General features: G+C 37.2%; 1 protein-coding gene across 6 annotated transcripts in view; it reads left to right on the top strand.

Annotated features, from left to right (window-relative positions):
• dagla (diacylglycerol lipase, alpha) overlaps positions 1–13,242 on the top strand; it is a 203,050-nt gene that overhangs the window by 149,570 nt on the left and 40,238 nt on the right. For all 6 annotated transcript variants that reach the window (XM_069899054.1, XM_069899074.1, XM_069899082.1 and 3 more), the window contains 4 exons: positions 1,216–1,358; positions 2,513–2,581; positions 5,173–5,245; positions 10,224–10,417. In XM_069899054.1, coding sequence (XP_069755155.1) covers positions 1,216–1,358; positions 2,513–2,581; positions 5,173–5,245; positions 10,224–10,417 — 479 coding nt within the window. The remainder of the gene's footprint in view (positions 1–1,215; positions 1,359–2,512; positions 2,582–5,172; positions 5,246–10,223; positions 10,418–13,242) is intronic.

Raw genomic sequence — 13,242 nt, 5'->3', positions numbered from 1 at the left:
CCTGGTTCTGATATGCTTTTCTTTAAGTATTGCCAGAAATGAAATGACTTAGTAAACACATGCTTTACTAATTATTGATACCATCTCTTTGAATTTTTAAAAATTAATTTCTGTTGTTTCTCAGTTGATAGCACCGCGTTGGATGGGCTGAGTTCAAGGTTTATCTCACAATTAAACTTATATGATTGGAACTTGATGGGAAGTCATTGCGATTTCACATGGAACTGTGGACAATCTAGGGTCCATACCATTTTGTATATTGAATAGAACATTATCATTTTGGATCTTTGAGTGAGTGTCATGTCCCCAGATTGCATGTCATTGTATTTGTGTGTTTCAGTGGTGAGTGTAGCCAATGGGTTACCCTCAGCAAGTTGCTGACCATCCTTCAGGCTGATGGTCAAGCATGATGGTAGGGTGAATGAAGGTCAGAGTTTTCTGCATGAAGAGAGCACCTTCAGGCATACTTGTCCATGCTAACCATGTTGTCCACCTCAAATAGTTCCATTTGCCTGTGTTTGTCCCATGTCCTGCTGAGTTTCTCCAATGCTTTTGTGGAATGCACTTAACTCCCAAATTTTTTTGTTTTGGTCCTTTTTATCTAACTCCAACTGTTCCCATTCACAGAATGACCAGATAACTTTGCTTATCCCCATGGTATCCCTGGTTTTACCCTATCAGAGACATCCCACTCCCATGTCCTTTCCGCAGTTTTACAGACTTCTTTTTATCTCCTTTATCTCCTTTTCCATTCCAGAGGCAATATTTTAGGTGTCCAACCTAAAACATTGCCTCTTCCCACAGATGTGACCTGATCTCATCCAGCATTTCTTGTTTTCGTTTCAGAAGCATTGAGTCAGTTCTGGTTCCTGCCCATTAAACTGAACTAGATCTTGGACCCATTGAAATTTCAAGACTTAATAACAGATAGGGGAAGCTAATTTGTGTCAGTAACTTGTATCCCAAATTCTCCTCAGAATCCAAAGGCAAGGTTTTAATATTTAGTGAATTAAGGAACTTCTTTACACTTGTTCCTCTTTTATATAAATAGAGAGTTGTGAGTGAATTATACAATTAAACAATTCAAATGAAATATGGCCTTTTTCTAAAATGAGAAAATTTACCATTTAGTTACCAGCCTTTTGTGCCCACAGGTTGACAGATGAAATAAAGAAGAAAAAAAATCAACTTTGCATTTCTCTTATGTACCCACAGGGTAAAGGGACAAAACATTATGGATTAGTTGTGGTTGGACATTCCTTAGGAGCTGGAACTGCTGCTATTCTTTCCTTTCTGCTCAGACCACGGTATCCTACTCTACACTGTTATGCTTATTCTCCACCTGGGGGTCTTTTGAGGTAAGTCGGAACAAGGATATTGTTCTGTTTCATACCATTCTTACCCAGTTTAAGATATAGAAAATGGCACCAAAAACATTAATTGTATGCACACATCTTCCTCCAAGCTAATATCTCTTGAACAAGTGGAATAACTGTTTACAAAATAATTTTAGTTTTAAGGGGACATAGCATTCCTGTGGGAACTCTGGACAGTTATATAAGTGCTACACTGGTGCAGCAAGGAGAGCCAGAGCCTTGACAGCATCAGTGACCCAGGTTCAATCCTGATCTCTGGTGCTGTCTGTGCAATTTGGATATTCTCCCTATAATTGTGTAGGATTCCTCCAGGTGCTCTGGTTTTCTTTCACATCCCACAACACATTGGTTGGTGAATTACTTGGCCATTGTAAATTGCCCCGGGGCTGGGGGTCAGAGTAGAGTCGGGGGAGAGTTGATGGGAATAATAAAGTGGGATCATTGTAAAATGAGTGCAGGGTGATGGACCAGACTTGGGAGCTGAAGAAATTGTGTCCAAGCCTTCATGATTCCATTACTCAGCCACTTTCAAAATCACATGCTTCAAACAATATAACATTATTGTTAGGGAAATTGTTACATAAATATTGTTGTCTACATCTGGCTGTTGTTAATTTCATCACAAGAATTTATTGATGATTCCAAATGCCTTCCAGAAGATGGTAAACCACCAAAGTCCTTGTGATGAAGCTGTTCTCACCGTGCAGTATGATGTAATATTATTGTAGACTACCATGCCCCCACTCTAGCCTTGGTTACATGTGCAGACATTCATCTTATATAGATTAGTAAACCTTCATCATAATTCTAATCCACAAAACGTACTAGAAAGTGTGGATATAATATTGATGTTTGCAGTGATTTCTCAAGACCACGTGGTCTGTTGACGCTCACAGTCCACCCTGAAATAATAAATTGAAGTTAACTGCTATGGAATTATATCACAGTATAAATACTTGCTTTCAAAATAGAGCTGAGGAAATGCATGCACATTAGGTCTCCATTTGGATTAATATAATTGTCTCTATTATTCAAACAGACTCCATCTTTTGACATCAAATGTCTTTGAATTATATATTAAAAAAAGCAAATTGAACTGTTGTTCTTATTAATCTCAAAAATCCAATTTCCTTTAGCTGTGATGCCATGGAATATTCCAAGGAGTTTGTGACATCTGTTATCTTGGGGAAGGATCTAGTGCCAAGGCAAGTTGAGAAATATTATTTGATTTCACTAATTGATTAATCTTTTTAATATATTCTCAAATTCTTTATCATTTGATATCTTAATATTCTCCCAAATTTGTTATAAAGTCCAATTTTGAAGAGTTGCAATTGCATGAATCCATTATATTTAATTTATTGTTTTACAGTTTTTCATTTAATGTTCCATATGTGTTATACCTGAAATAATTATTTACCTAGTCAAATGGAAATACTGCAAACATTGGAAATTTGTGGCAGAAGTGAAAATAATTATTCACAATGAAAGCAAAATGATGCCATTTGGGGCATCTAAATCAACTACAGGTGTTTATCCTTTTATCCGAGATCCTTGGGACCGGACACTTCTCGTTATTTGGATTACTCCAGATTATGGAATTAAAATGGCGGTGGTATAGATTCACACAAAACATAAGCCCTTTTTATGGAGCGATGCTGTAGTGAAGCCAGCTCAACAAGCAATGGCTGTCTTCGTTACCCATAATCCCCCGCTGGAACCACTCTGGGAAATGCAGAGCGGTTCCAACTGTGTGGGGGATTCTTCTTTGGCTTGGCTTCGCGGACGAAGATTTATGGAGGGGTAATGTCCACGTCAGCTGCAGGCTCGTTTGTGGCTGACAAGTCCGATGCGGGACAGGCAGACACGGTTGCAGCGGTTGCAAGGGAAAATTGGTTGGTTGGGGTTGGGTGTTGGGTTTTCCTCCTTTGTCTTTTGACAGTGAGGTGGACTCTGCGGTCTTCTTCAAAGGAAGTTGCTGCCTGCTGAACTGTGAGGCGCCAAGATGCATGGTTTGAGGCGATATCAGCCCACTGGCGATGGTCAATGTGGCAGGCACCAAGAGCTTTCTTTAGGCAGTCCTTGTACCTCTTCTTTTGTGCACCTCTGACATGATGGCCAGTGGAGAGCTCGCCATATAACACGATCTTGGGAAGGCGATGGTCCTCCATTCTGGAGACGTGCCCTACCCAGCGCAGTTTGATCTTCAGCAGCGTGGATTCGATGCTAACAAAAATGGCCATTGATCCCACATTAAAACAAGAAGAGGCTCACCCTGCCAGGCTCTGCCATGCCCTTGCCTGCCTTCTTCTGGCCTGGCTTGGCTGCCGTTGGGCTGCTTCCCATCATCTGATCCCTCTGCACTGGTTCAGCAGCTGGGGGCCTTTCTCTCACCTGCTCCACCTTCGGGCCTGGTTCTTGCTGTTGTTCAGGCTTGGCTGCTCCCCGGTATCCCTTTGGCTTCTCTCCCTCTGACACCTCCTTCTCCTTGGCATCAGCTTGCTTCTCTCCTGCTTCCTCCTTGGCCAAGAAACTCAGCACCAGGGTCCCTTCTCAGAGGCTCGGCAGGCTCTGACACCTTGGCTCTGCTGGGCCTCCAAGCTCTTCGAACCACATTCTCTCCCCGCTCGCCTGCCCTAGCCACATTCTCACCTTGTTCTCTCTTCGCTCTCTCTAGAACACCTGAAAATATACTGTACATGCAGTAAAAAAGTTTTGATTTTTGGAGGTTTTTTGGTTTTTGGAATCTTGGATAAAGGTGGTCCTATTTGTTAAAAAATTGAGATATTTCTCAGAAATAAATGGGAATCAAAACACAATTACAAAAAAAGTTACAATATAGAAAATGGGCATTTGATCTTATTAAAACATTTTACAAATTTATTTAGATTTCCCAACAATCATCCAAGTATTCAGATTCATGTTTAAGGATTTAGGCCAATGGAATGTAGTCCAGTAACTCAATTATGACGTTATCAACTTGAAACCCTCTTGTAATGCCAAACATTAATGTAATTTATAATTTATTATTATTACATTATTATATTTTTTAATTTATTTGTGAATGGATCATGCCAGCAGAATTTACAAATTACAAAATAAAATGAATGTGGCCACAGGAGGGATGAAAGAGCAAATAATAGAAATTAATGTGATTAAAATAATGTAGCTGGGAAGTTCTTGCTTTTTTAAAGAAGTATCAGTGTAACTTAGAGTTACGACTAAAAGTAATAAACTTTAAAAGGCAGTACATGGAGTTGGTGGGCCAAAGGATTTGTTTCTACACTGTACATAGAATTGGGCATTTCCACCCTTATCTATGCTTCTCAAAATTTTCTTTTATATCAGGCCTCTCTGCAACCTCTGATGCTTTGGAGAAAACAATTCAACTTTGTCCAACCTCTCTTGAGTTTTCTCCAATCCAAGGCACATCCTGGTTAACCTCTTCTGCACATCTCCTATGTCCTCACATCCTTCCTGCAGTGCAACCACCAGAACTTCACATATACAACACCTAATGGCACTGAGTAGTTAAGCCCAAAACCATTTATTATCCAAAATAGTACCTGCTGATGGAAAACACTTTCTCCTAAATCAACATGGGTTTTTGCTAAAAATCATCACATTGTTCCCATTATTTTGCCCTCCTAGGCCCCACAGTGATATGAAGCGAGCAAACTTACTTGTATGAGTTGCATTAACTCAGTTAATATGCCCATAATGCAAAAATTGTCCACCAATTCTTAAGAGTCAGTTTGAATAAGTTGCTCTTCAACATAATTCTTTGTCCCTGCAGACTTGGGCTATCTCAGCTGGAAGTCTTTCGTAGACACCTACTTGATGTGCTACAAAAGAGCAATAAACCAAAGGTGGGTTTTTCTGGTCATCTTGCTGACAGTTCCACAATTTAAAAAAAAAAAATTCCTGGTACAGTATTTATTATTTACTCATAACATTCAGAGTTTAAATTGATTCCCTTTTTGTCTAAAAAAAAAATGGGAGTATTGCAGATATTATATTGATTAAATGTGGGTTTATCCAGGAGGGATGGAGTAAATGGATTGTAAAATGAGTTAGGACATAGGAAAGAGTTTTGACTTGAATTCTTTCAAGTTACCCATTTTAAGCAAAGAACAAAATAGATCATTGACAGCTGACGTAACTGAAGTTTAAAAATTGCAATTAGTAAGCTTAAATTAAGCAAGTCACGAGGATCTGATGGATTTATGGAAGAGTGGCATAAAGAATTTAAAAATGAGTTAATTCTTGTTTTACTCCCACATTGTACTGGACTTTAAAAAAGGCACAAATGTCATCCAGTTGGAAGGAGGTGATAATCTCAGCTATACGAAAAGAAGGCAAAGATAAAATGAAATGTAGATCATGTAGACCAGTGGTTCCCAACCTTTTTCTTCCAACTCACATACCACTTTAAGTATTCCCTATGCCTTAGGTGTTTTGTGATTAGTAAGGGATTGCTTAAGGTGGGATGTGGGTGGAAAGAAATAAATTTGAAAACCACTGTTTTAATTGTGCCTAATTGACTTGTTATGTGCACGGTTTCATAACTCCAAAGGAAATGGACCAATGACCATTTTTCTCAAGCAAAATATTTTGGTAACAATTGGGTCTAGAGCAGTGGTTCTCAACCTTCCCTTCCCACTCACATACCACCTTAAGCAACCCTTACTAATCACAATGGCATAGAGAATACTTAAAGTGGTATGTTTGTTGGAAGATAAAGGTTGGGAACCACTGATATAGACTAATATCTGTTCTTATTATAGATTATAAATTATTTACCTCCATTATGGCCAAACAATTAAAAGAGTTTTTACCTATATTGATACATAATGATCAGACATGTTTTATACAGGAACTCCAAACACAAGACAATATATGAAGGACACTTCATATTATGGATTATATACAAAAAAATAAAGTAATAATAATAATTAGACACTGAAAAAGCATTGATTCAGTTAAATGGAATTTTCTTTACAGAGTTTCACATAGATTTGGTTTACATGATACTGCTAGGATTAAAATCAATGCAATTTATCAAATAATTTTATACTAGAAAGGGGTATGGGACAGGATTTTGCATGGTCACCACTACTCCGCATTATATTTGGAACCATTAGCTTAATACATCAGGAGGATAAATGGAGAATTACTATCGAAGGGACAGAGCATAAATTGGCCTGTTATGCAGATGACATTTTGATATATTGAGGGCAACCAACATACTGTTTACCTAAATTGATGCAATCCTTTGAACGATATGGTCAATAATCAGGATACAAGATTAACATAGATAAAACCCAATTATTTTCATATACTCTCTAACTATAACCCACCAAGAGAAATTGAAAGTAGATATCTCTGGGCATGGCAAACAGAATCTGTTAAGTATTTGGGCATTGTTGTGCCAAATGATTTGGCAAAATTATTTGAATGCAATTACTTGCCTATATTTAAAAAAAATTAAGGAAGATATTATAAGATGGAACCTAATTCTTTATTTTAATCTCAGTTCAAGGACTGAATACATTAAAATGAATATATTGCTTAGAGTATTATATCTCTTTCAGATCCTACCAATAGATATTAACCAAAACAAATTCAATGAATGGGTAAAATGTTATCAAGATATATATGCCAAGGTAAAAGGCCTAGAGTTAATCTCAAAACTTTACAATTAGCCAAGGAAAAGGGTGGATGGCACAGTTGAGAGCTGTGATACGCTGGTTTAAACTTTCATATGATGCACAATGGAAAAATATTAAGGAGAAGATACTTTCCATCACCATACAGCCAATTTTGGCTGATAACAACCTACAAAGAAAATAATATTGTTAACCCATGGGTGAAATGGACTCTTAAAAAATGGAAAATTTCTATAAAAGAATATAAATTACAGGGAGATATTACAATTCTTAAAGGTGTGCGTATGACTTGGATTTCACCCCAAATGATTTAGGACTGGATAGCTAAGCGAATAACAGTTCTTTCTAATATAATAAAAGAAGGAAGACTATTCAGTTTTGAAATGCTTAAAGAAAAACACATTACAAAAACAAGACTTTTATTGATATTTGCAGATGCGACATTATGTTAATAGGAGAGTTAAGAATGTAACTAAGACAAGTACTTGTTTGATAGAACTGTTTAGAAAAGCATATCATTCACATCATGGTAGTAAAATCATTTCAAGTATATAGATAGATAGATATATATAGCTTTGTCAAATCTTAAAACACACTCAACCATACATTAAAATAAAATGGGAAAATAAGGAGGGAAAACTATATCTGAGGAAGAATGGACAATAATATTGAGGTATCAATGGAAGTGACCAGTTCACAGAAATGGAGGGGGTTTGGGTGGAAAAACCTGATATTTTATTACATCCTCTCAGAAATCTCATTATATTAACCCCACTATTTGCCAGAGATATTGTGGAAATCAAATTGCAAACTATTACCATATTTTGTGGGTCTTCCCCATTATCAAAGATTATTGGAGTGGGATACATAATGCCCTACAAGACATTTTAAAATGTGAAACACCCTTGGAAAGTAAGACCATAGATTTTGGGTATATACCTCAAGAATGGTTGAAAAGAAATAAAAATTTAATGAATATACTGCTGGTGGCTGATAAAAAAGACTTATACCAAGAAATGGTTATCACAGGAGAGCCAACTTTAAATGCATGGAAGGCAATTATAATGGACATTTATAAAATGGAGAAGATAACAGCATCTGTTAATCATAAGTAAGAACAATTTGATTCATACTGGGAAAATGATTTAATTACATAATACTTCATAGACCTGACCTTATTCTTACTAATCAAAGATTATGTTGTTTAAAAAAAAATCACTCCCTAATTATATATAGTTTTCTCCTTTTTCTTGTTCTGTTTTCTTCTTCTCTCTCTAAGTGTACACCTCAGATAAATATTATGTGGAAAATTGTGGCAAATATGAATATATGATATATATGTATAATATCTGAAATGCATCTTACAGAAATGTTTGTTTAAACTTCAACAAATAAATAAATAAATAGATTGATGGAGAGAGTTTTGGGTGACTTTAAATTTAGTGAAGGTTTAATGATGTAGGGAGGTCAAGAGTGTGTTGGAATAGTCGAGTGGTTAGACAACAATGGCAAAGATGGGGGTTCAGCATTAGATATGTTGAGACAGTAAAGATTGAAATAATGTTATGGGAATGGAAATAGGTGGTCTTAGTTATTGCAGTGATATTTTGACCTAAATACACCAGAGCCAAATATAATAAGATTGCAAAGAGTTTAATTTAATTTCAGACACTTTCCTGGTTGAGGTGGTTTTACTGATAAGGGAACAAGGATTCAAGGCAGTATGGTAGGTTGGAGAAAACTTTTACTCATCAACATTGGACATCACAAAATTATAGTTTGGATTGCTGAGAGGACAAGGGAAGTCCTGGCTAGATGGAGCTGGATGTGGTCAGTGTACATGCAAAAACTGAAACAGTGGTTTTAGAGGATGGAGGGACCAATACATTTGAGTGGAAAACACTGCAAAAGATAGTGGACATAGCCCAGTACATCACAGGTAAAACTCACGCCACCATTGAGAAAATCTACATGGAAACGTACCATTGGAGAGCAGCAGCAATCATCAAGGTGCACACCACCCAGGAAATGTTCTGTTCTTGATGCTTTCAGGAAAGAGGTTTAGGTGCTACAAGATTTATACCACCAGGTTCGGGAACAGTTGCTATCTCTCCATCTTCAGACTCCTAAACTCAATCAGAGGCTCATTTAAGGACTCTTACTTTACACCTTATTTATTATTGAATATTTATTTTCTGTATTGCACAGTTTGTTTGCACTTCCTTCTTTGTTTACATTTCTCTCTTTTGTATGTATATCTTTTCTTGAATACATATTTTTTTACTAGCAGTAGTTAAATTCTGCTTCGCCTGCAGGATAAAGAATCTCAGGGTTGTATGTGATGTCATGTATGTATTCTGACAATAAATCTGAATCTTAAATTTGGATGGGGAGATGTGTGTGCATAGAAATGAACACTTGATTTTTAAATGACTTCTCTACTCACTGGATTGTCTCGTTTTATTTGATGGCAAGCACCTGACATACAGTCTATACTCTCAGTTTTGAGGTTGAAATATTCAAAAATTGTCTTCAGCGTGCCATTTTCAATTCTCCTTGTCATAGCAGCACACTTATTAAGTTCTCTAACAGCGTCTATAGTTACATAGAATGACATACAGGTGTATGCTGACCAGATTTTAAAATTAGATATAATGGGATGAGGTAGAATGGTGTAACTTGCTGCCCATGTTTACTCAAGTTTCTGACTTCTTAACATTAGGAAATTGCTGAAAGTATTAGAATGATAACATTGCACAAAAGACATTGAATATATGGAACTTATTGAAACAACCACAAAAAAAAGCATTTAAAAGGATCTTTGGAGAGGAAAAGGAAAGATCAGAGGGAAATTGAGCAAATGCAGGCATATTGGCCAACACACTATGTTAGAAATGTTCAATTTGTGGGTAAATTCATTATCTTTGTGAAAGCCTAAACAAGACTGAGAGCAGTACAAGGATTGTGTTGAGAAGGTAACATTTGGAGTAGAGGTTAAATTGAATCCAGAGCACTAATGTTTCAATGTTTTGTGAAATTTTGCACTCTTTTTGTGGTGAGAGTTTTTAAGATGGAACAGTTGATGATACATGGATAATCTGCTGCTTATTGTAGCCCTGTGTGGTTGATTCTAAAGATGCTCCCAGAGTCTAATGTTCTTTTTTAAATTTTCCCGTAGTGGAGAATTATCATGGGTGGCACTAGATGTATTCCTAAATCAGAACTGTTGGAGGATGAAATACCAACAGATGTTCAGAGCAACAGACTATGTGCCTATCCCAGTGACCTTACGATTGCACTTTCTGCCAGTGTCCCACTCTACCCTCCAGGCCGGATTATTCATGTGGTACACAACCATCCTGAGGAAAAGTGGTAAGTATACAAAAACTTTACTTTTTAAATTCTACCTGGAATTTGTTACTGTATTGAGCTCTAAGTTACCATAAAAAACACATGTTACTATTAGATATAAACAGCAGTGTCTGCAGATGCTGAGATTATAGTGCAACATACAAAAGTGCTGGAGAACCTCAGCAGATAATGCAGCATCTCAATGAAGTAAAGTGTAACCAACATTTTTGGGCCTGAGCCCTTTGTCAAGGTATGACAAAGGGGTCAGGCCTACTACCTATAGATGCTGCATTGCCTGCTGAATTTCTCCACCACTTTGATGTTACTATTACTTCACTTCATACATTTGAGTCAATGAATTAGATCATTTTCCCATACTATTTTGTGCCTCTGTATTGCTAGTCTATGTTCACTTTGATAGAAGAGCTTTTGAGAGGGTTCATCAAATCACTTCTGAATTTCCCTTCCTACTTTTGAATTTCTCTTCCTACTTTGGTGGGGAAACTGCTGCTCACCTAGTTGGCATGCTTCTTCTTGTTATTTCTATCCATGGCAAAGAGAAATGGGAGAGATGATATGCCATAGACCATCAGTCAAGTATCATTCCAATACTGGGCTGTTCCTTGTCTATGGCATATCAATTAACAGATGAAAAGCCACCTCTAAACTAGCCAGTGGGAAAAGGTTCTCCATCTGTTATAGCAGTAGGGTGGAATATCTCTACAGCCATAGCCAATAGCAAGCAGTCAATATAATACACCCCCCCCCCCATTACATCATCACAAATGAGTGTTCAGGTTTTCTTGATATGCCAGTCGGATAATAAAGCTAGTTAGGGGTTCATCTTGTTGGGCAGGTGGTAAAACAAGAAGCAGTACAAGGGGGAGCAAGAAGCCGTGAAGAGATATTTATTAAGGGGGTCAATTCAACGTGGGTAAATGCAAAGACAAAACCGTTTTTCCTATATAGTGAGAAACCATGGTCTGTAGAAGAACAAAGAAATGTAATCCAAATACACATCCATTAAACAGATGGAAAATTGTTATCTCAAGTGGTTTGGAATACCAAGGGAGAAAACGGAGCTTCAGGTTTATAGCAGCCTCTTGAAGAGTAAGTTTGGATGTCACCCCTTAGAAAGTGTAAGTTGGGTTTAAAGTTTGTGGAAAAGAAGTTAAATTAACTTAATTTGTTTCTTGTCGGATATTAAAACCAATTCTGTTCCTAAATAAAAGGAAGAGGGAAAAGATTTAAAAGAGACCTGAGGGACAACTTTTTCCACACAGAAGGTGGTGTGTGTATCGATAAAACTGTCAGAGGAAGCTACAGAAGCAACATTTAAAAGTACATTAATAGGGAAGATTTGGGGCAGTACAGTTGATACAGCAATTAGCACAATGCCTTTACAAAGTCAGGGATCGGGATCAGAGTTCGAATCCCTTACTGACTGTAAGGAGTTTGTTTGTTCTCCCCATGTTTGCGTGGGTTTCCTCCCCAGGAGCTCCAGTTTCCTCCCACCGTTCAAAAAAAAAGTACCAGAGGTGTAGGTTAATTGGGTGTAAATTGGGTAGCATGGCACAGACTCTTGGGCCAAAATTTAGAGGGATATGGGTCAAATGCAAGCAAATTAGTGATAGGCAACGTGGTTGGCATGGATGAGTTGGGATGAAGAGCCTGTTTCTCTGCTGTATTAATCTAATTGATGTGGTAGGAAAGATGCAGATAAATTACTTCTGCTCCAGTAGAAATCAGAAACAAAAAGGCATACATTTAAAATATAGAATTAGGCTATTTTAAGAAAACAAAAAAAACAGAGAAGCATATTTCTACACAAAAGATACAAATTTGGTAATTTTTATAGACAGGGATCATTCTAAATCTGCAAGTAGACATTTTTCTGCAGGAGTATTGATGGTCAAAGAACAAAGATGGAAAATTATGTAGAAGACTACATAATGCATGATGTGAGTGACTTAATTCATAGTGATTCTTTTGCCTGCTAGGTAACACAAACCGGTGCTTAAAAGTTAAGCTCTCTAACAGCATCTACAGTTACATAGAATGACATACAGGTGTATGCTGACCAGATTTTAAAATTAGATATTAATGGGATGAGGTAGAATGGTGTAACTTGCTGCCCATGTTTACTCAAGTTTCTGACTTCGTAATATTAGGAAATTGCTGAAAATATTAGAATGATAGCATTGCACAAAAGACATTGAATATATGGAACTTTTTGAAACAACCACAAAAAAAAGCATTTAAAAGGATCTTTGGAGAGGAAAAGGAAAGATTAGAGGGAAATTGAGCCAATGCAGGCATATTGAGCTACTCAAATGGCCAAATTAGTTGGCATGGACAAGTTGGGCAGAAGCACTTGGTTCCATGCTGTCAATGTTAGAAAGTAAGGAGGATGAGAGAGAGAGGGGGGGGGGGGAAATAAGAAGTAGAAAAAAGTATAGGGAAAAATAAAACTGAAGGGGCTGCATGATTGGGTGTAACACTATTTCAGTGCCAGTGACCCAGATTCAAAACCGTCGAGTTTGTATGTTCTACCTGTGAGCACGTGTGTTTCCACTGAGCATTCCGATTTTCTCCCATGCTCCAAAGACATATAGGCTGAGCAGGTCAGTGGGTCACTTGGGTATATTTGGCAGTGTAGGGTGTGTAGGAATAAGACTTTAGCAAAAAAACTGAAAAAATGAGGCTTCAACCTCAGGACAATTCATTTCCAATGCTAGTGATGTTAACTGGCAGCACTTAACATCTACCTTTCAGTTAAAAGGTATGGGGATTGAAATAAACTGAGTTTAATTTTCACTGATTACTTTTAAATGGTCATATGAGCA

Source organism: Narcine bancroftii, chromosome 1 (assembly GCF_036971445.1).
Source record: "Narcine bancroftii isolate sNarBan1 chromosome 1, sNarBan1.hap1, whole genome shotgun sequence".
Classification (NCBI taxonomy): Eukaryota; Metazoa; Chordata; class Chondrichthyes; order Torpediniformes; family Narcinidae; genus Narcine; species Narcine bancroftii.
The sequence above is the reverse complement of the archived record's forward strand: the minus strand, read 5'-3'. Positions and strand labels throughout refer to the sequence as shown.